The sequence below is a fragment of the Giraffa tippelskirchi genome, chromosome 5 (genome assembly GCF_054371585.1).
Source record: "Giraffa tippelskirchi isolate mGirTip1 chromosome 5, T2T-mGirTip1v1.2.pri, whole genome shotgun sequence".
Taxonomy (NCBI): domain Eukaryota; kingdom Metazoa; phylum Chordata; class Mammalia; order Artiodactyla; family Giraffidae; genus Giraffa; species Giraffa tippelskirchi.
The window spans coordinates 159,662,667-159,685,794 of record NC_137279.1 but is presented as its reverse complement, the minus strand read 5'-3'; the positions used below and the strand labels follow the sequence as shown (position 1 = coordinate 159,685,794).

General features: G+C 43.3%; 1 protein-coding gene and 2 long non-coding RNA genes across 4 annotated transcripts; 1 reads left to right on the top strand and 2 right to left on the bottom strand.

Annotated features, from left to right (window-relative positions):
• Positions 1-1,404: 1,404 nt before the first annotated feature.
• LOC145505016 (uncharacterized) lies at positions 1,405-6,613 on the bottom strand. 2 transcript variants are annotated; one of them, XR_014052709.1, is made up of 3 exons: positions 4,415-4,749; positions 3,611-4,288; positions 1,405-2,920 (listed from the first exon to the last, which is right to left on the bottom strand). XR_014052709.1 is itself a non-coding variant. In XM_081486649.1 (3 exons), the coding sequence occupies exon 1, from the start codon at positions 5,492-5,494 to the stop codon at positions 4,859-4,861; it is 636 nt and encodes a 211-aa protein (XP_081342775.1). In that variant the 5' UTR covers positions 5,495-6,613; the 3' UTR covers positions 1,784-2,920; positions 3,611-3,726; positions 4,415-4,858. The 2 variants fall into 2 exon arrangements, 1 of the variants encoding a protein (XP_081342775.1); XM_081486649.1 differs by having other exon boundaries at positions 1,784-2,920; positions 3,611-3,726; positions 4,415-6,613.
• Positions 6,614-8,555: 1,942 nt separating this feature from the next.
• On the top strand, positions 8,556-12,627 carry LOC145505017 (uncharacterized). Its single transcript, XR_014052710.1, has 4 exons — positions 8,556-8,675; positions 9,362-9,532; positions 11,184-11,312; positions 11,419-12,627. It is a non-coding gene; the product is annotated as an uncharacterized LOC145505017 (long non-coding RNA).
• LOC145505020 (uncharacterized) lies at positions 12,275-18,244 on the bottom strand. Its single transcript, XR_014052713.1, has 2 exons — positions 15,595-18,244; positions 12,275-13,431 (listed from the first exon to the last, which is right to left on the bottom strand). It is a non-coding gene; the product is annotated as an uncharacterized LOC145505020 (long non-coding RNA).
• Between the last annotated feature and the right edge of the window lie 4,884 nt (positions 18,245-23,128).

The window sequence follows — 23,128 nt, the reverse complement described above, 5'->3', positions numbered from 1 at the left end:
TGAACCAGGGACTAGCAGTTATTAAGAATCAAAATGGGAATTTGCAAGCTGATTAAAGAGAAAAAATTCAAAAAAGGGGATAAAATGGTCTCATTAAAAATTCAAATGGTGCAGCCAGGCTGAGTGTACAACTAAAGGGTGGGTAAAATTAGAATTGGCTGTTGGAGTCTCAGAACTTCCATACCTGGGCGACCCTGCAAGTAAACTGGTCAGAGGTGATTCTGTGTCCTCACAGCACAGGAAACAGACGATAAAGATTGAGGTGATGGTGGCAAGAAAAAGAGCCAATCATTCGCTCTGGAAGAGAAAGTTGGACAAGTAAATCAAGGCCAGATTGGAGAAGGCTGAGGGGCCTGGGATTGAGTGGATAGAGTAGGAAAACCTTGTGCTTTGGGGCCAGTCTAGACTAAGTCTAAATCTCGTTTATGCCTCTTAGAAGTTGTAATCAGGAGCCTCTGTTCACCTCTGTGAGGCATTAATTATACCTCAATGCTATGCCGATTATACAGGGTTATATGAGACAATGTTCTTGGCCCTAATACATTTAGTATCGATATAACCCTTTCTTTCAACTATTTCAAATGTTGCCATGATCTCTAAGCTTCTGCAAGGCATCTATAAAGTTATTTAAATAACCATATGTCTATGCTCTTCTTGGTTAAATCCAGTCAGCTCTGTTGCCTCCAGACACTAAGGAGTCCATGCTATACTGCTATGTTTTATAGCATCTAAATTATTTGAAAATGTTTAATTTCTACCATAAGCTTCTACTATAATCAACTTTCTGAGCAACTGTCCCATCAGATTGACCCATCTGATGCCAGTCATGCATAACATGGGTTTATTAGACCCTCACCAATGGCTTTGGCTGAAAATTCAATTCTTTATGAACAGGAGCAGCAGTTCAGTTTCTCAAACAACCCTCACACCTGTGGGCCTGCAGCCCACATTCAGAAGCTCTGAGACTGCAACTTAGGAAGGTCAGGCTATGATTCACCATAGGTGATATGAAGAATACAAATGAGTTTCAAAGTGACATATAGACTGGATCACCACTCTGTCCTCTCATTACTAAAAAGAGCCCTGGATTGCTCACTGTTGCTGTTGGGGAAAAGTACCAAAAAGAAGTAGCTAAGATCTCCACATACATGCCCAACACACCCCAATCAATATGTGTTTCCATGACACAGAAGCACAATTACACATCAGAGAATAAAACAAATGTCTCCAAAGTACAATGCTATCTATTATAAAATCTCATTATAAGATGAGGCCATAAGCTATAGTTCCCACTTTTCTAAAGTCTTCAGCATTCACTCTTTTATCTAACCATACCTGAAGATGATGAAATATGTAACTGAAATTCTAGGATGAAGATAGTAATTTCAGAGGAGAAACATGTCAGCTTAATGTATGAGGTGGAGTCTGTGTTCTCCGAACATTAACCCCACCACTTTATTATGATAAAACTAAGACATGGACCTAGGGAGTGGGAGAGAGCAAGAAGTTTCTACGTTGAAGTTTAAAATGTAAATCTCAAGAGAAATACTCCTGCATTTCTTCATACTTCTGCTAGAACTCAGAACAGAGTGGAACACACAAAATAAATTCCATGAGTAGGTATTGGTTTCAGATGGTTTTTCTTCACAAAGCCCTCTTACCTAATTACCAAACTGGTCCCCCAAAGCTGACCATCCAAAGCCATCTGACCTTAAATTTGATAACTTTATGGTGTTAGTTACACAGTGGGGTTTTTTTCTGCGAATGAATCTCCTGTAGCATCTGTTTTTAAAAATGAAACTCTATTAGATTATTAGAAATACTCTCAGGGTACAGAATCTGTATAGAAGTGAAATGCAGTTAAGGTCTGAGCTTTTGACATTTCATTGGCAAGCAGAAGCACCAAGACTGGACCCAGTTAAAAAAAAAAAAGAAGGTAGGATGCACACATTTACATCCAATACCCCAACCCAAAGCCTCTTTAACTTTCTTTTTGCTATATTTGCATGCATGCAAAGTCATTTCAGTCACAGCCAACTCTTTGTGACCCTATGGACTCTAGCCAACCAGGCTCCTCTGTCTGTGGGGATTCTCCAGGCAAGAAATGTTTGCTATGTTTCAGTTCAGTTCAGTTCAGTTCTGTCACTCCGTTGTGTCCGACTCTGCGACCCCATGAACCGCAGCGTGCCAGGCCTCCCTGTCCATCACCAACTCCCAGAGTCCACCCAAACTCATGTCCACTGAGTCAGTGATGCCATCCAACCATCTCATCCTCTTTCCTGTCGTCCCCTTTTCCTCCTGCCCTCAATCTTGCCCAGCATCAGGGTCTTTTCCAATGAGTCAGCTCTTCGCATCAGGTGGCCAAAGTATTGGAGTGTCAGCTTCAACATCAGTCCTTCCAATGAACACCCAGGACTGATCTCCTTTAGGATGAACTGGTTGGATCTCCTTGCAGTCCAAGGGACTCTCAAGAGTCTTCTCCAACACCACAGTTCAAAAGCATCCATTCTTTGGCGCTCAGCTTTCTTTATAGTCCAACTCTCACATCCATACATGACCACTGGAAAAACCATAGCCTTGACTAGATGGACCTTTGTTGGCAAAATAATGTCTCTGCTTTTTAATATGCTGTCTAGGTTGGTCATAACTTTCCTTCCAGGAGTAAGCATGTTTTAATTTCATGGCTGCAATCACCATCAGCAGTGATTTTGGAGCCCAGAAAAATAAAGTCAGCCACTGTTTCCACTGTTTCCCTATCTATTTGCCATGAGGTGATGGGACCGGATGCCGTGATTTTAGTTTTCTGAATGTTGAGCTTTAAGCCAACTTTTTCACTCTCTTCTTTCACTTTCATCAAAGGGGTATTCTGGGTATGAATGCACCATCTTCTACCACACCTTCAACATGGTTTGATTTGGTGCTTAGGTAGATAAGAAGAAGGGGAACTAGTGAATAATTGTTACACAATGGAAAAACAAAAGCACTGAAAGGAGTATAGTTTTCCTGCCAAATAATCCAGTCCTTTCATCATGAACTGTTACTATTCCATGGATGCAGATATCAGCAAAAATATTTAATGTTCAAAATTACTTATTGTAAATAATTTTTGTAACCAAATCAACAAAGGACCATCGCTATAGGTCAGATGCCAGGATTTTGCCATAGCTATATTATACAAAAATTTTCAGTGTGATAGTATGCTATAAAGAGATTTAATAACATTAACTATGTTATTCATATTTATTAAAGTATATATCAACTCATTGTTTGGCTTCTCCCATGGCATACATGCCACCTTCCTCCACCATCAATATTTCCTTATGAAATGTTGTAATACTAGACCATTGCTAAAGGCTATAAACACCATCTTCTACCACACCTTCAACATGGCAAAACCACCAAGATGCCACTTCTCCAGGTGACCTTTCCCAATAACTTGTAGCAGTGTCCCAAAGCTAGTTGGAACTATACTAAGTTATGGTGCAACAGAAGGCACCTGGATGTATAATCAGAAGAGCTGGGCTGTCCATGACCTGGCTCCACTACTTCTCTGAAGGATTTTAAGTGACCCCCTATTCTCCCACCCTCCCACCCCCCAGCCCCCATCTACCTGAACCAAGGTTTCCTCTTCTATGAAGAGTGAGCTTGAAGTCCTACTTCATGGAAGTGTTATGAGAATCACATGCACATAGTAGGTGCTTAATAAATTGATGTTAAAGGTAGATTCTGAAATATAGATCTGAGTTGTTGACACAGGAAAATTTCTTTGAAGAAACAAAATGTACCAACTATTCCTTGTATCCTCTTGTCTTTATTTCCTCATATTCAAAATGAGAATAACATAAACAATGTAAGTTGATAAAAATTAAATGAGGTGATTGTGTGTGTGTGTGTGTGTGCGCGGGCTCAGTTGTGTCTGACTCTTTGTGACCCTATAGATTGAAGCTCACCAGGCTACTCTAGCCATGGGATTCTCCAGACAGGAATAATAGAGTGGAGGAATAATAGAGTGGTTTGCCATGCCCTCCTCCAGGGGATCTTCCCAACCCAGGGACTGAACCTGTGTCTCTCTTTAGTCTCCTGCATTGGCAGGCAGGTTCTTTACCACTAGTGTCGCCTGGGACGCCCCAAAATAGCAATAGTAAGTTATCCATATTAGAATGTTATTATTTGTCTATGAGGAGGGGATTAGCTAGAGAAAGTAGTTATCATAACTTCTACTAAGGGGTCCTTCTAAGCAGACACTCATCTCTCTCCGGCTCTCTCGACCCTCTTCTAAGGTCCTAACCTACAAAAAACAGAAAACAGTAGACAAGGGCTTATAAGTTAGATTTGTTAGAGTAAAAGACAGATTTTTCTTATTAAAAATCGCTGAAAGCTCCCTCTAGAAGGCATCTCATGGTACGCCATTTACCTCTAGAAAGGATCCCGTCAGACAGGTATCACTATTCCCCTTTTTAAAGGATGAAGAAATCAAGACTCAGAAAGATCACGTAACTTGTCCAAGGTCACACGGCCACTCTTAGTGAAAGCTGCACTCCGTCGGACTAGCCTGGAGGAGGGATTTCTTTGATCCACGAATTCCTGGATTCCTGTATTTACCACCCCAATCCCCCACTCCCCAAAAGCTCATTCTCAGTGCCCTCGGGACTCCCGCTTCTTCTAACAGATCCGTAATTCTGGAGCCCAGAACTCAGACGCAGGAGCGGAGAGACGGCCCCCTGGACAAAACGGGGCCCTGCTTCCCCTGGGTCGCTTTTCTTGACCGGCAGTTTCTCCTTCTCCCTTCTGCAATCTGGAACTCGCCTGTAGGTGGCGCCCTGATTCGCTCGGGGAACTCGGAGGGCGAGGACTCCGGTCACCAGCGGCCTCCCCTCCAGGCCATTTTAAATAGTCCCTTGGCTGGCGCCCGGCACAGGAACCCTGGTAATGTGGACATGCCACCCCCCGCCCGGTCTCTCTTCCTCTCCCCCACCTCGCCCCTCCCCTCCCCTCCCCCCTCGGGCTGGTGCGGTGCGGGAGCCGTCTGTCTGCGCTTCCTCCGAGGTCGGGCTAGCGAGCGGATCTCCAAGCGCTCTAGGCCGAGCCTGGCGCCCAGAGGTGGTGCTACGACCCCAGAGCCTCCGCCTGCCCGTCCTCCCCCCGCAACACACACACACCGGGCGCTGCAGCTGTAGTGGGGGTGGAGGGATCGGGGGAAGAGTGTGACCCGTGAATGCTGGGCGGGGCGGGGCAGCTTTAAAAACTTCTGAAATGCCACGTTCAAAGCCTCCAGGGACCGAACTTGGGCCGGAAGGCGGTTTCCTTGGAGGGGCCTAAAAGGGGGCGGAGGGTGCACCTGCCGAGCCGGGAACGCGCTGCTTGGGAAGAGGGTCTGGGTACCCGGGAACCCTGAAGCCCGGGCCCGGCGCTCGCCACCTGGCCCCAGCCTCCTCAGCCCCAAGCCCTCGCCCCCTCGGGGAGCCAGCGGCCCCTCCCTGGACCTTGCTTTCATCCTCCCCGCGGGATGGCAGTGGGGCGGGGTGGGAGCTTTTTTGGGCCGCGTGTTCCCTGCGGGGTCTTCCTTCCCTCCGGCCCCTCCTTAAGAACCAGAGGTTTCGCAGCAAAGTTGAATTCCCGGATTTTAATTCCAATCCACCCGGGTGGGAGACGGCTGAGGAAGTGGGCATCGCGATGGAGGAAACGTTCCCATGTTACTTCCTACCCCCATAAAAATCCCTGGGGAGGGTGAGAAGGAAGAGAAAAACGGGAGGAGGGGGCCCACGCTGGGGGTGGGGAGGTGGGTAGAGGGCGGCCAGGGTCGCATAGTGGCGAATCGGATAGTGGTCCGGGCGGGCGGCGTCTGTGCGCCCCGGCTGTGCCATCTGGGGGTACATCGGGAGGGGCAGCCGCTGGCCAGGGCCGCTCTTGGACAGACAGCTGACGCGGTCCCTCGCGGAGCAGAGGGGGAAAGACTAAAGGGATTTTCACTAGTATGAGGATCTCCAGGCCCAAAGTCCTTCCTACAGAGGCTCTTGAATGAATTAGGTAAATGATTTCCTCCACTGGTAGTTTCTGAAGAAGACATTTTTTCGTATCTTCTGAAACTGAGCGCTTTAGCCGGGGAGCAAATAAAGGGAGGGTCCCCTTAGGACGGTTTCCACTCCTGCGGTCTCTCGGGTGTGAACTGATGGGTGGGTTAGTGGGAGCACTTGGGGATACATAGACATGGAATCGAACAAAGCTCGTGAGTTAAGAAGGAAAAAGAGCTACTGAAAATAGAGTCGCTTGAAAATAAACAACATAAAGTTTATTATTTTGCGTGGAGTCCTTTTCCTTGATCTGAGAAAATAAAATAAGTGAGAGTTCGGTTATTTTTTTTTTCCAATTAGCATTTATTACATTTTCTCAAAGGCCTGGAAAGAATTATTTTAGTAAATTTTAAGAACAATAGGGCTGGCATTACAGAGATGAGGCGAACTGATCGCTAGACTCCAGGAGAGTTTAGCTGCAACACTAACTCTTCAAATTTAGTGTCAACTTTTATGTATTTTTAAAAAAATAGGGCAGTGTTTTTATTAACTCATAAATTTATGAGGTAGGGAACACTAAGAAGGAAAGAGACCTGAGAAAAAATAAAGCAATGGAAACAAAAAGAAAGAGATTAATTGTAACAGTTTGACCTTCAGTGAGTCCCAAGTCGCCATTCTAATACATGCACATTTCTGGTAGTCTTGACTTTACCCGGAATATTGGTGGGCCCGGTCTCTAAGCGCTTCCTAAGAAAGAACAAGCTTAAGCAAAATGTGTTCTCTTTTGTGAAGGTCTAGCACTTACTAAATGAAGTTGCTCCAACAGAAAAAGGGGTCCTCCTGCTCTCGGGTGACCTGAGCTGATTTCACTGCTGTAAAATCGGCAGGAGTGTGCACCATCCGCAGCGCAAGAGCCTGGACCTGGTGAGCCAGAGAAACAGATGACCGGAGTACCTTGCCCTGGCATTTTAGCAGACAAGAAGTGGCACGTTGAAACTGTCCATGTGATGGACAAAGAGATCGAGTTTCCTGCAGACGTGCCCACTTTGCAGTCCAACATTCTCCTGTATACAGGGTGAAAGCAACATTTTTATCCCTTAAGACTAAAATGGAACCTTTAAAACGAGTTGGAAGCATGGTCAAGGGCTCAAAGGCAAGCCTGTATTCCACACAAGTCAAGTGCAACTTATCTGGTAAAGAGCAAGAAACTCTGTAAAAGATGGAATTGCCAGTCAAAGAGATAGTTTAAGATGCTACAAAATAGCCTGGTCACCACAAGAGAACCAGAAATACTTGGGGGTGCATTTGTGTTTGTGAAGGGGGCGGGTAATTGAGACTTGTTTTGCTATTGTTTGAATGATTTGAGGTTTAGGGAAAGCAGACCTTATTCTCATGAAGCTGGAAGGCTATACTTTCTGGGCAAAATACTCTTGGTGATTTCACCCTCAGAGTTGTGGGGTCTAAGACCTTTGCAAGCACGCTTGACTGGAGAAATCACACATCTAGCAAACTGCAACTTTTCTCTTGAGTTCATTACACAAAATGCACAAACCTATATTGCTAAATAATTTAGGTGGTGTTTTCTCTCAGAAAGAAAACTCCAGGGAGAATTTCTGGAGATAAGGGCTGCATTAGAGCCCGTTCCTTAGCAGTGGGGCAGGGGGTCAGACAACATACTGGCACAAACACACATCTTTGCCTGAACCGGCACCCACATGCCCACCCTGGGTGCACACACTGCCAGCTGAAGAACAAGAGTTTATCCACCCCAAGTGGATAAGGAGTAAGGCTTGATGCAGAGTTCAAACATATGTCCACAAAACACTAAAGGGGGGCTTAACTCTGGGTGTTAGAAAGGGTTACCTCCAAGAAGCCGGGGACTTCCAGCAAGCAGTAAAAAAGAGCCCCAGAGGTCTACAACCTGTCAGCTCCAGGGGTAGTCCCACCAGCCCCACAATATCAGTGCTGTGGTTCAAAAGTTGGAAACTGCGGTTTTTAATTGAGTCTGGGTCCTGCCTCCCCCTTTCCTCTTCAGCGGCCCCTCTCGGTAAGCGGATTTGCTTTTCCATGCATCGCTGGCAAGTCGCTTTTAGGAAACCTAGCTTCTGCGAAACGTTTTAAACATGGTAATATATTGCAGCCTTATGAAATCCCCCTCCAGAAGTGCGTGAAAGAGGCTCTGTTTTCCAGAAGGATTTGGGGACTTTACTATCTGAGCAAAGGCTGGCTCAGAATCCAAGGAAGGCTTGGATTCACTTCACATCCACTCACATGAAGGCAGCGTATTTTGTTTTTGGTTTTGTTGTTTTGTTTGGTTCTTAACGCCTAGAAGATTTTAAAGTCACATAATACTCCCTCGAAAAGAGGTGAGGGAAGCACTGAACGTGTTTCCTTCTCTCCAAGACACCCTAGAAGGTATCTGTCTGAGAGAAGCGGTGCTGAGCTGGTGGAACCACCAGTTAATATGGAGAACTAGGCCGTCTGGGCCAAGTTCCCCCGGCTTGGAGACGGGGAGGGGAGGGGACAAGTCTCTCACAAGTCGCCACTAGGAAAGAGGGTGGCAGAGCAGAGAGCCCCTTCAAAAGTTCAGCTGTGCTGGGCGTCTGATCTTCCTTCCAAGACCGCTCGCCAGGGAGCCCCGTGGGTTTCAGCTTCCACTCAAAAGTAAGGGTTGGTTCTGCGGCGTCGCCCCCTCCTACTCCTAGGGACCTGCCAGGCCGGTGACCGAGACCCGAGCGGCGCGGGGTCAGCCCCGGGGCCAGAGGGCGGCGCCGGCCGCTGCGCGCCTCGGTCAGCAGCCTGGCGGTCGTGACCTTGTCGGTCAGCTCCTGCGACTCCCGCTCGGTCCCTCCGCCCGCCCTCGCCCCCTCCCCCTTCCAGGACCTGGAGCGGGGGATCCTCGACCTGTCGTTCCGGTCGGTGAGGACGGAGGGTAGAGCTGAATGGATTTATTCTCAAATTCCCCCAATACCTCTGCAACAGGGGAAGTCCGCGGGCCACTGGGGACCGTGATCAGTGAGGTCCTCGCGGGGACTCCGTGGAGGTCTCCGAAAACTATGCGAGGCCAGGCGCCGGCGGCTTCTGGTGCCAAGTTGCTGCGGAGGCGCGGACGAATGAAATTCGCCAAGGTTCCCACCTTTGCCTCCGGAAAAATTTTAAAGCATATAAGTCCCTATATACTTTATATATATATACAGGGATCTTGGGTTTCCTTTCGGCACCTTACAGCGCCTCTTTGGAGGGAGTGTGTCCATGATGGAGAGAGTTGGAGTCCCTACGGGCGAAAAGGAGGAAGGCAAACAGGTGTTATGAAAGGCAGCACACCCTCTTCTATTGATTTATTTATTTAGGAGATGGTGTTAATCAGATTGACAAAGTGGAGTCGAGCACGCACTAGCTAGCGCTCGGAACACAACTTTTCTTCCTGCGCTTTCAGCAAGACGTCGTCTGGCTAACGGAGAACTGAACCCGCGCGTGCAGCCCCCTCAACTTGGAGCTGGACTTCACCCCCGGCGCCCCAGGTCTGCCAGCTCTGGATGGGGCAGTCTCTTCCCGGCTCCTGGTAGAACAGTTAGTGCACCTGGGGCTTCAGGTGCCACGGGAAGAAAGAAGTGGGACCTTACTTTCCAACATGCAGTGACCGACGCCTGCCAGCTTCCACCTTGTTCTGGAAACACCTAATCTCCACTTCCTCTATAAAGCTTAACTACAGCTCGCCTCCAATCCCAAAATGCAAACACTATCGGGATTGCTCCCTTAAGCATTCCTTACTTGTGACCCTTCCTAAAGCCTGGTTCAAGTCTGCACTCTAGGGGGTCATTAAGAGAGGAGAAAAAGTCAGAATGTTGCTTTTCCCCCTTTAAACTAATAATGACACGGAGGGAGCACGCCAGAGATTTACAATTGTTTTGACCCCATAATTCAATGACAGAGACTAGGCCTGAGGTAACAAATTGTGTAGGAAAGAAAGTATCACAACAGAACAGGCAGGAACTGATTCCTTGCAAACTTCTACCCAAAGAAAATCTTGGCTTCCTACCACCTGGACAGTCAAGACACTCATTAATAAGGATGCACTCAACATACAGACCCAATATTACACATTTGCATTGACCTGGTCAAATGGAGAATTCTCCAACTTCACCACTATTGAATGTATGGGAATGGAGTTTGGTAGAGAATGTTTTGGTTTATTCTTAATAAAGACTGCTGTGCTCCCTGCTTTAAGCTGACATCATAAAAGCCTGATAAAGTGCTTAGAGGCCTTAGTTGAAATTCAGGAGCAGTTCAAAGATCCCTCTATTATATCTGACCTTGCTTTCCCTGTATTTACATGGTAGTAATAATAACCTCTAACATTTATTGAGCTGTTGGTTACATGTGCCATGCTCTGTTCCCAGCACTTTAATATGATAACTCATTTATCCTGACAACAGCCCTATGAATTAGTTGCTATTATAGTCCCCATTTTACAATGTGGGAAACTGAGGCGCAACTAAGCTAAGCAATTTGGCTATGATTACTCACCTGGTGAAAATTAGTTAGTGGTCTGGCACTAGCACCCACACTCCTGACCACTCATGACACAGACAAGAGGAATGTCAAAGAGTGGTCTCTGCCTGCGACCCTGCTTGGAGTTGTTTTTGGAAGAAGTAGACAGAGTAATTAATCTCCTTAATTCAGTCAATCTTGACAGCCAATATGGCGCAGAAGAACTCTTAGACCTACTAAAAACTTATTTTCTCTAAATTATCCAAGTGATTTAATGCATTTCACAAACAGATTATCAATAAGAATGTTGAAAATTGTTCCAATCCCAAAATTATTTTGGCTGATCCTTGAAAATAGTCTCTACCCCACAAAATATAATTACAAGATTACAATGTCATTCTCAAAGAGCATTCATTATATACTATCTATACTTCAGAGCTGGGACAACAGCAGTTCTTAATATAGACACAATCTTTATTGTTAAGGACTCAGGCATACTGGACTCATCCCTTTCATCACCACCAGTTTAAATAGATGCCACCTGAAGAATGTGACCTCTTTTTCTCTATATATTAAAACTTCTTCTCCGTACCCCATCATTATTCCCTCCTAGCTAGAATCATGTTAGTGAAGAAAAAAAGATCTTAGAAAGCATATCATTTACCCTCTGCGATTTTACAGATGAGAAAAGAGGGCCACAGCAAAAGGGACCTGCTCAAGTTCACAGACCATGGCAATGTCTGGAACCCAGGACTCCACTTCCAGTTCAATCCTTCTCCCAACCCGAATTCATCCTGAGAGTTCATAAAGGTATTTTCACTGAGAGCATACTTAAAAAAAAAAAAAAAGTTTTAACAACTCTTTTTGACCCACGATATATAAAGAAGGGGCTGTCTTACGCCTTTCTTCTTTTCAGATGTGTTCCTGGAATGTCTTCACCAGATGTTTACCCAAGAAATTACAGTCGCAGAGTCTTCAACATGTGCGTGCATTTTGAAAGCAGCATTTAAGATCTGAACTCAATTAATGATTTTCTTTTCCTTCTTTTATTAAAAAAATAAAAGGGTGGGGGCATGTTAGTTTTGCCTGAAAGTGAGTCTTTACCGAGTCTGCGTTAACGTCACTCACTTTCACTCTGCGACGTGCTAGTCTCACAGTCTAGTTTTGTTCAGACTTTATTTTGCTCCAAGCTGCCTTACAAGCCACTTGTCCACGCTGCAAAAGGTGGGGGTAGTGGTTGGGGTGAGGGGCTCTTTGGCTCTTTTTTCCCCCGGTTCCTATATGTGATGCAATCTGGAATCATTTCACTTGGCCCTCCGCGCGCGCAAACACGCGCGCGCACACACACGCACACACGTGTACCATGCATGTGTGGGCCCCTATAGAACGGTGTAGACGCGCGTTTGTGATTTAAAGTGGCAGGACCGAGAGCCGATCTGAAGTCGTGAATTATTTTGCGTGATCAATCAGCCCGATCGTCTGCACACTGTACTGGCATTATTCACCCGAGTGCTCTGCGGTTACGGCGGACGTGCACTGCGGCAAAAACGTCCTCGGAGCCGCTAATTTTGTGGCCACTGCGGCGGCCGCGGCTGCGGCGGCTTGGGGGCGCGAGCACGGATTGATTTTTCAAGATCACGTCTCCTTCAGTGCGGGTCGCCAAATCGAATCGAGTTGAAGCTTCACTGGATGCATGCGGATTAGGTTTTGTACCTGAGATTGTTAAAATCTTTTTTTTTTTTTTCCTTGAGAAAGACGAGCAGAGCCGTTAGTGCAAGAAAGGAGATATACCTTTTCTGTTTTATTTTCCTTTTACGTTTGGGGGGAAAAAATGAAAATGGCTACCACCGCTTCTTGAGCACAGGGGAGACCAGACCTTTGCAGACTGGGAGATGATGCTCGCAATCCTCTTCTTTCCATCCCTCCCTCCCTCGCCCCCATCCTTCGTCTGCTCTGAGACAGCCTAGGGAGAAAAATGGTCATATGCACTTGCGCGGGTCATTTGTCCTCGCTCTCACTCTTTTCTTTCGACAAGTAGTTACCTTTTTTGTTTTGTTTTTTCTTTTGACAAGCTGATCCTTTTTATCTGGTTTCAAATTTTTAATAAAACGTGTCCGGAACATGTTTGATTTGTCTTCTGCTTAGACACGCAGCCTTGCAATTGTTGCACAGCGGCAGGGTGGGGGTGGGGGCAATCTCCGACCCGATCTGTAGAGCTCACCTGGGCTGCAGACGCTGCCCAGTGGTTACCCAGACTTTTGCCGAGGGGAAGGCGGGTGGGAAGGCTAATTAATAAATTAGTTACCAGATGTGTGTTGATGCCTGCGAGTTTTTAAAAAGCACATCCAGAATTTCACGTGCTCGTGATTGTATTGCTCTTCCGAGCATATGGATCACCCCAGACCAATCATTTACATTTTGAATGTGGGGTTCGAAAGACTTGAGAGATGGTTTGGCGTCCCACTTTGTTTGCAGGATAAAACCTGAGTATCTCTCCAGAGGGTGGGAAACCTTTCCCATTCCTGAAGGTGGCATGGACCTATTTATCCCGGATTTTTACTTCTCCCCGAAGCTGCAAAGAAGGTCGTATTTGCCAAATTGGGAAAATAATTGCGGTGTCAATGTGTAATGACACAATGTTGCATAATAATAACTTAAGCAACTGTGTTTTTGTTTACGGTGATGTAACTTTCCCAAAGTTTGTTTGTAGCTTTAAAGGGTTTAAGTGCAGAGTAGAATGCCAGTGAGCAGCTGTCCTGAAGAAAGTGAGCGTGATTCAGCCCTCCGGTTTGGGATCTGCAGTTCCCATCTTTAGCTGCAATCCCAACTTGTAGGTCCCGGGAGCAGGGTGGAAGGCAGAGGCAAAGCTGAAGACTTGGCTTTACCTGATAAAGTCTGCCTGAATTGTCCATGACTTGGAAGAATACTCCTGTTCAAAGCAAATTAAAAAGTCAGAGGCAGCAGTGCTGAGAAAATCCAGCTCAGTTAAATGGGAGCATATAACATAGTTGAAATACAGCTTTTTAATGAGCGTGTCTCAAGTAGTAAAAATGAGTGCAAATGAATTCAAAACCAACCACCCCATTTGCTCCAGCATTTCAAACATACTGAGTCTGTCATGTGTTCCGGCTGCTGTTTCACAGCCCATGATGTGTAGACAGTGCACAGTTTCTACGTTATAATGACTTGGAGATAAATGAGTGTTTTAATTCAGTCGTTAGAGACAAATGAAAGTAGGTTATACATCTAGGTCCACAGAAAGGCGGCCTAGCAACCCAAAGGAAGCCCACACTCTCCCAGGCAGCAACACCTCCACTGTTCTTTTTTCTTAAAGACCCGGATTGCAGGGCCTCTGAGTTGGGCATGAGTCTGATTTATAACTATAAAAGTGGTAGACCAAAATGTATTGGTTCACACATAGACATGGATGTATGAAAACTAACAAATAAAGAAGTCTTTGTTAGCCATTAGACAGGGCTGTAAACATGGGAAATGCATCCCTAAAGTTTATCTTAATTAATACTTTTTGTGATTAATACTCTTCTGTACAACCTTGATTCGCCATTTACAGAGACCCTATTAAGGCAGGAGACTTAGCTTTTTAAAGCTTTTGTGGTATCAAAGTTGTTTTTTTTTTAAAGGGGAAAAATCACAAATCAAGCTCTCTTATATATTATAGGAAAAATTAGTAAAATTCTTAATGTGTTGCTGCTTTAGAACTAAAGTCAACAGGCATCTCCTTTGATGAAAATAATAAGTATCTGAACACTATTTGCGTTAATTATGGTGTTTTCTTAATTGATCATGTTTTTATTTTCAAAGTAACTATTTCTGATAGTGAAAAACTTCAGATTTTCTCATAATGGGACTGTGGGGTTGGTCTACCAGTGAAGTACTTTTTAACTTTCAATTTAGATTGTTACGTTAAACTTTCATATCATGAACTGTGAGAACAGAAAGTTTTTTTTATATGTTTGTTTTTGATGTCAAAGTTAATTCTAACTGTTTTATCTACAGTTCATGGAAGTCTATTACTATTGCACCTAGCATATTCATTAAGACAAATAGTAAGTAATGTTATATAATACATTTTTTAAGAAAAATTAAAGCAAAGGACATGGGCAAATTGAGACAACTGGAGTGATCAACTAACAATATCACAGCAATACAGATACTTGTAAAATTATGTATTTGAGTCATTATTTACATTCAAATTTACAAAAGAAAAACAAGGAGGATGAGTTTTTATAAGCCTTTACAATTAACACTTAGCTGGGGAATAACAGGTGTCTGTGTCACTGTTATCCACTGAGAAAAACTCGTTTCCTGATCACACTACACCCTCCCCCTCAATTCAAAGAGTATTTTAACAAGTACCGATATTGACCTTGTAATGGGTCTTTCTTTCAACTATCTGTAATATAAAATTCAACTGTATTCTCAAAGTTTGACTTTGAGAAACTAAACTGAACATGAATTGTTATGTTTTTAATACACTTTGAAGCAAGTGTCATGCATATTATGTTTCCAGGACTTACTCCAATACTATGCTTCCACATAAGAATGTAGGGTTTACTGCAATCTGATATTCAAATAGAGACTTTGAAAAGTTAGTCTTACTAACATAAGGGTCAGATTTGGAAGAGGAGCAGTGAGGTAGGATGTGCCTTGTTATGTGGTACAACGTCATGTGTCATATGTTTGAATGACCTGGAGACAGTGTTCTACTCTGGCCTTCTGGCAAATAAAGTAACCCGGCCTTGCCAAGAGTCACTCGCCTCTGTGAAGACCAGACCGTCACTTACTTGTCCTGAGTCCCTAGAACATAACAGAGTGCCAGGCTACCGCAGCATCCAGTAAATGTTTCCCAGGCTTGAATTTATTCGATAGTTCTTAATTTTTGACAGTAAGTGTGAATTTGGGGAGTGGATAGGGTTAGTAGAAATACTTTGGCAGAAAACCGATTGGGAAAATTTTGTTTCTATCTGCTATCTTGTGACAAATTAAAATGTATTTGATTTATTGTTAACTTTATAGCTCTTGGGCGGGCTAGCAAACTAATAGGGATAATGTTAAAACCAGAAACACTTACCATTCTTTGGCTTCTTTCTTGAAGCTCTTCTTTTTTCAATATACCAAAAGCATACCATGTACCATACAAACTTTAATTTCTCGGCTCTTGGCCTGGCCCTGCTTGCTACAAGCTGGCCATTTGAAGCATCCTCGCCAGACTAAAGCACTCTTAATAATTGGTTCTCCTTGCTCTCATTTTGGTTTGCTTTAACACAAAGTAAAAATTATACCAAACTGCCAGAATTTATTGAAGGCAAATGCCATTCTTTCCAGCATTACTTTACTAAATAAGGCATGAGTGATTGAATGAATCTTAATATCTGCAGAAAACCAAGGCATTATTCTTGCATACTAAAACTCACAGTATTTTTCCAAAGAATTTGTTTTGCATTTGTGTGATCTAAGGTATAACTAAGATCTAAGAACTCCTTTTCTTCACCCATTAAAAATAATGGCCTTCAGGGGTCATTCATTGTCTTCATAGGCATACAATCTGCTGATGCAGCACAACACACAACTTAAAGAGTGAAGAAAATGAGGTCTATAAACAAAGGAAAACAGCATCACTGTATATTTTTATGATTTTAGAATGCTACATTATTTATATAAAGAATATTATATAGAGCCGGAAGTAGACTATTTGCATCCCAATTAAGGAAAAACTCCACTTAATTAAATATGAGTGTTCTAAAGTTTTCTCATTAAATATAAGAGTGATATTAATATGGTGATATTTAATTTTTTTAACATTATAGATAAAAGGATAATAATTCCTAATCAGAACATCTTTAAAAATTTCTTTATTGTCATAATCCGATCGTATTAATTGGCAAGCTAATGACCTGAAGACACTACATGATGAGTAGTTTTCATGGTTCAGGGGAAACAGTGGACAAACACTTTTCAGTGTAAGGAGAAGTTCAGTACAGTATTGTTTACCAAGATGAAATAAGTTTGATCTAAATGTCTTTTGTTCCAAGTTAGGTTCTGGAACATCTTGACTAATTTTCCCACTGTCAAAGAAAAACACAGCAAAGGAGAGAAAGAATAGGTAACTTGTTTTGAACACCTACAGTCCATTCTCCACATTGTTGTTGGTCAGTGTGATTTTTTAAAACAAAGACTGATCTTGTTACTACCTTCTTTAAGCCCTTCAATAGCTCCCCATTAATGTCAGGATAAAGTGCAAATTCTTAAAAGTTGGTCACTCAGCCTAGAGTGTTCTGACCCATATTTACCCCTTCAGCCTTCTCTTGGTACCTGCCTTTCCATTAGTTCACAGTCCATTTTATTTCTTCTTTCAACTATTACCCCAGCCTTTCTTCTCCCCATTCCCACTCCCCTTGGATAACTCCTGTTTATCTTTGAGAGAGAGCGAGAGAAAAAAAACCCACACCTGCTCTGACATTCAAAAAGCATTTCCACAATGAATGAAGAAAGGAATGGATGAACACATATACCAAAGAGAATATGCAGAATTAGAGACTTCTAGAATTTCAAAAGACCTTAGATATCAACTAATTTAAAAACATCTTTTTTCAAATGAGCAAACTGAGAGTGGTCCTGAAAATTCAAGAAACTTTAAAGATTACATAGCTAACAGGAGAAGTGAGAATAGAATCCAAGATTCATGATGCTCATGAAAGCAACTCTGTAAATGAACTGTCATTAAATAATTTGTTCAATTTTTCCCCAAAGACAAACTAACATTCCCATTTCCTCCTCAAAAAATTAAAAATAGAATTACTATATGATTCAACAATTCTGAGTATATATCCAAAAGCATGGAAAGCAAGGACTCAAACAGAAATTTATACACCATGTTCTTAGCAGCATTATTGACAAAAACCAAAAGGTAGAAACAATCCAAGTTTCCATCAATGGATGAATAGATAAACAAAATATGGTATATACTTATAGTGGAATATTATTCAGCCTGAAACAGGAAAGAAAATGTTATACATGCAGGACCACGCATGAATTTTGAAGACATTATGCTAAGTGAAAGAAGCCACTCACAAAAGTGCAAAAACTGAATTGTTATTCTTATATAAGATTCCTAAAGTAGTCAAGTTTATAGAGGCAGAAAGTAAAACAGTGCTTGTTAGGGACTGTGGGGAGTAGGGAATAGGGAGTTACTATTCAATGGATACAGAGTTTCAGTTTGGAATGATGAAAAAATCCTAGAGATGGATAATGATAAGGGTTGCACAATAATGTGAATATACTTAATGCTATTGAATTGTACATTATAAGATGGATAAAATGGTAAATATTATGTATTCTACCACTGAGCGACTTCACTCACTTCACTCACTCACCACAATTAATTTTTTTAAAAGATTGCCATTTTCCTAAGGGACCTACGAGTACGGTGTCAGCTGCTGCTGCTGCTGCTGCTAAGTCGCTTCAGTTGTGCCCAACTCTGTGCGACCCCAGAGACGGCAGCTTACCGGGCTCCTCCGTCCCTGGGATTCTCCAGGCAAGAACACTGGAGTGGGTTGCCATTTCCTTCTCCAATACATTTAAGTGAAAAGTGAAAGTGAAGTTGCTCAGTCGTGTCCGACTCTTCGCGACTCCATGGACTGAAGTCTACCAGGCTCCTCCATCCATGGGATTTTCCAGGCAAGAGTACTGGAGTGGGGTGCCATTGCCTTCTCTGGTACAGTGTCAGATTGTCCCCTATCTCCCTACCCTTGACGCACACAGGCACTTTTTTTTTTCCTGTGATGTTTTTGGTTAACTCATAATACTGATTGTTAGCCTATTAACTGCACTTTGAAGCAAGTCACCTACTTATTACTGCTAGTGTATCCAACACAATAACAACAACCCCAACTCTATACATTTCTTTGCTGGAGTTCCCTTTGATGATCCCAGTTTTAAATCACTTTATGAAAGAGAAAGAAAGGTTAAGGGTGGCTGGAGAGCTCTGAAGGAGAGGATGGAAGGGAGAGTCTGAACTTAGTATCCATGCCAACTGGGTTGTCCAGTTCCTATTTCCTTCCTATCCATACTATCTTGGGGGGAATGGGATGTTATCTTAAGAATATTAGAGTGAGTGTAAAAACCCCTAGGGTCAGGACCTCCCTGGTGGTCCGCTGCAGGGGATGTGGGTTTGATTCCTGGTCTGGGTACTAAGATCCTGCAAACTGTGAGTTTAAAAAAGAAAAAAAAAGAAGAAAAGAAAAACCCCAGACTAAATGGGTCAACCTCAATTGGTTTTCTCCTGTCTTTGTCGCTGATGTTCTGGACCTATAAACACTGATGTCAGACCAGGTACATCCTAATTTAGCAGTATCCAGAGCAGTAGTTCCAGTAGCCCAGGGCGCTCAAGCTATAGTTGAGGAGTTCCTAAATTGTTCGTTTTAGAAGAAGCACACTCCCTCTGTCCTTATGCTGGCTGGAATCTCACCCAGGGATTGAGTACATGGTTCTGTGTCTCATAGTTAAGCTTGTCCTGTTCACAATACTGGTTTGTGTACATGTATGGCAGTGGTGGTGATGCTGGTGGTGAGAGCTTATGTGTTAAAATTTTGCAGACCTCAGAATGTCTGTGTTGCTTTTGAATAACTTTTCTTGAATTTGCATTTTATAATGATATGAATATTACATACTTCATACATTTTTACCTTTTCTTTTTTAAATTGACGACAAGGAAACTCAAAGTCGAAATTGCAAGTCAACCCTAGAAAAGTACGTAGAGTCTCACTGTAGGTATTCTGGCTACTAACTTCGGCCTTGACTTTACCTTATTTCTATGTTAATAGTTTCTCTCTCTCTCTCTCTATATATATATATATATGGGCTTCCCTGGTAACTTAGATGGTAAAGAAGCTGTCTACAATGCAGGATACCTGGATCTGATCCCTGAGTGGGGAAGATCCTCTGGAGAAGGAAATGACAACCCACTCCAGTATTCTTACTTGAAGAATTCCATGGACAGAGGAGCCTGGTGGGTTACAGTCCATAGGGTTGCAAAGAGTCAGACATGACTGAACAACTTTCACTCACTTTGGATATACATATATATATATATGACTATATGTGTGTGTGTCTACATATAGTTAGACAGAGATAAATAGACAGAGATACACACACACACTACCACACTTAAAAACATTTCTGAATAGAGTCAGGATAAATACGACCAACTACCAATCCATGTTGTTTATTCTGTGCTGTATGATAAACCTCTGTTGGTGGTATAGGCCTTCATAGAACAGAAACCAAAATTTTTGTACAGTTTCACACTCATGATTTCATTGAATCCTCACAAAACTTCAATATGTAAGCAGGGCTGATGACACTTAAACATTTTTCAGAGGAGGAAGCCGGAGGGAGAGGTTGAACTGTCTAAGGCCACAAAGAGCAGAGACTAGAGAACCAGATCCATTCACAGCTCTTCAGACGAATTTGCAGTCCTAAACAGCTGCTCTCACCCCACCCTCATTTATTTTTCCTGAAAATTATCACTGAACTGTCTGAACATGTTTAGGTAAATCTTTTAGGTACCCGCCTGGATTTTATAGTCGTCCATTCAATTTAGATAATTAACCGTTTTCTTTCTCCTATCAGGTTCAAGAGCAGTATTTCTTCACTTTCCCAGGCCTCTTTTCAACTTTGATATCAGAGATAGTTATTCACTCCTTTCCCATTCCTGCAAAATATCCTTTGCATGATGTAATGAAACTGGCACTGAACTGGGGATTAATTCTTTACCAGCTGTAAGACCATGAGCTTCACTCGGCTAGTTTCAGTTTTAACATCTGTAAAACGTGGTGTCTGGAGACTTCTGAGTTCCCCTTCACCTTTCCTTCTGTGAATTGGGTACTTTGCTACCTTCACTTTAGTTATGATACAGATTTCCTCTCTCTGGTTAGCCTAGCAGCTCAATTGTGAGACATCATCTTTAGCATTGAGGAATTTCTGCAGTTCCTCACAGTGTGTATCTATGGTGCTCAATTGCAGGTGTGCTCAATTGCTCGGTCATGTCCAACTCTTTTGCAACCCCATAGGCTGTAGCTGGAGAAGGCAATGGCACCCCACTCCAGTACTCTTGCCTGGAAAATCCCATGGACGAAGGAGCCTGGTAGGCTGCAGTCCATGGGGTCGCTAGGAGTCAGAGATGACTGAGCGACTTCACTTTTATTTTTCACTTCCATGCATTGGAGAAGGAAATGGCAACCCACTCCAGTGTTCTTGCCTGGAGAATCCCAGGGACGGGGAGCCTGGTGGGCTGCTGTCTATGGGGTTGCACAGAGTCGGACACGACTGAAGCGACTTAGCAGCAGCAGCAGCAGGCTGTAGCCTGCCAGGCTCCTCTGTCCATAGGATTTACTAGGCAAGAATACTGGAGAGGGTTGCCATTTTCTCCCTCCAGGGGATCTTCCCAACCCAGGGATTGAACTTGTGTCTCCTGCCTTGGCAGGGAGACTGTACCACTGAGCCACCTGGGAATAAGAAGGATGGGTCTAGGGTGGGGGAAATGAGGAGCTGTTATTCAGCGGGTGTTAAGTTTCAGCTATGCTAGATGAGTAAGTTCTAGAGATCTGTACAATACAGTGCATATAGTTAACAATACTGTACTGTGCCCTTCAAGATTTAACAGGTTAGACCTCAAGGTAAATGTTCACACCAGATACAAAAGTGAGGGGGCACAAGGAAACTCTGGGAGGTGTCGGATATATCTATTACCTTGATTGTGGTGATCAGTCATGGGTGTTGGTATATGTCCAAGCTCATCAAACTGTATACATTAAATATGTGCAGTTCTTTGTATATCAGTTATATCTCAATAAAGCTTTTTTATTTTTTTAACAATGGATCCACGTGTTTGCCTTTGATTATGATTACAGCCCACTAGTACTTAAAAAAAATTGAAGCCTGAACTTTTTCCTAAGTCAGAAATCATAGCTAGAGCTTTGAGGAGGAATGCTAAATGAATCGAACTGTTTTCAACCACTCACCATATGAATGACCTTGAGTAACCACTACAGTTTCCTGAGCCTTAGTTTCCTCAGTTGTGTGGTTAGAATGACAATGGCTGACTCACCCGGAAGGAAAGGTAAAGGTGAGAATGTGTGTGGAAGGTCTGTGATAAGCAAACTCAATGTCCTACTATTTTATTACTTAAAATTTCCATCCAGTGACAATGCCATGTCTTGCATCAGCCATACTCCTGCTGCTGCTGCTAAGTCGCTTCAGTCCGACTCTGTGCGACCCCAGAGTTGGCCACCCACCAGGCTCCTCCGTCCCTGGGATTCTCCAGGCAAGAGTACTGGAGTGGGTTGCCATTTCCTTCTTCAAGGCATGAAAGTGAAAAGTGAAAGTGAAGTCGCTCAGTCGTCTCTGACTCCTAGCAACCCCATGGACTGCAGCCTACCAGGCTCCTTCGTCCATGGGATTTTCCAGGCAAGAGTACTGGAGTGGGTTGCCATTGCCTTCCTATACTCCTGACCTTGTGTTTTATCAGACTGAAAGGTTGGAACACTAACCATTTGTTCATCTATTCATTCACATGTGAATTTGTCCAACATTCACTGAGGATCTACTATGGCACTTTGCTTATAGGCATCCAAGAAGGAATGAAGACATCACACTGCCAAGGAGCTCATAGTCTAGCAGACAAATGGACAAATAAATAATTGATATACAAACTGACGGATCTTCCCTGGTGGCTCAGACAGTAAACAATCTGCCTGCAGTTTGGGAGTCCCGGGTTCAATCCCTGGGTCTGGAAGATTCCCCAGAGTAGGGAATGGCTACCCGCTCCAATACTGTTGCCTGGAGAATTCCATGGTTAGATGAATCTGGTGAGCTACAGTCCTTGGAGTGCAAAGAGTCAGACACGACTGAGTGACTAACACTTTCATACAAATTTATATACAATGTGAAGAGAGCTGTCCTAATTCCGCCAGGGGCGTTAGGAAGTAGTATTTGGTTCTTGAAAAAACAAGTGGAATGCATTTTTTAAGGGATTTCTGGACAGAAAAAAAGCACACAGACAAAGGAAGAGAGGAATGAACATGTATGCTGTGTTCAGAAAATGATGAGACTAGTTGTTTAGTGTGTATGGGATGAGCAGGTCACAGAGAGAATTGAGGCAGGAGGAGAGTCTGGAAAAAGAGACTGATAATAAAAGCAAATGTTATCAGTACCAAGTTGGGGAAAGACCATAACATCTTTATAGAGAAAATTATCCAAAGATCTCATGAGATTATTTTATAATCTTGATTATTAGTTGTAGTAAATGCTAGGCTGCTATATCAGAGACCTCAGAACCAGAAGTTTAAATATGATCTAGGCTGCAGGAGCAATTTTGCTCCCTGAGATCACTTAGGGACCAAGGTCCTTCCATCTTGCCGCTCTCTTGTCTCTGAGGGCACAGTCCTGGTCTTTGTCATTGAAGTTTGGTCTCTAACATGGCCTCATGGAAGCCCTTAGAAAGGCCAAAAATTTACAACAAATTTCTTTTAAGCAAGTAACATGGAACTTGCACTCAGCTATCCTGCTTCCATCCTATTGAGAAGAACTTAATCATGTGTCATGCC

Excerpts from the sequence above, each read along its gene's own strand:
- LOC145505016 (XM_081486649.1), bottom strand. The coding sequence starts at position 5,494 with ATGAAAGCAAGGTCCAGGGAGGGGCCGCTGGCTCCCCGAGGGGGCGAG.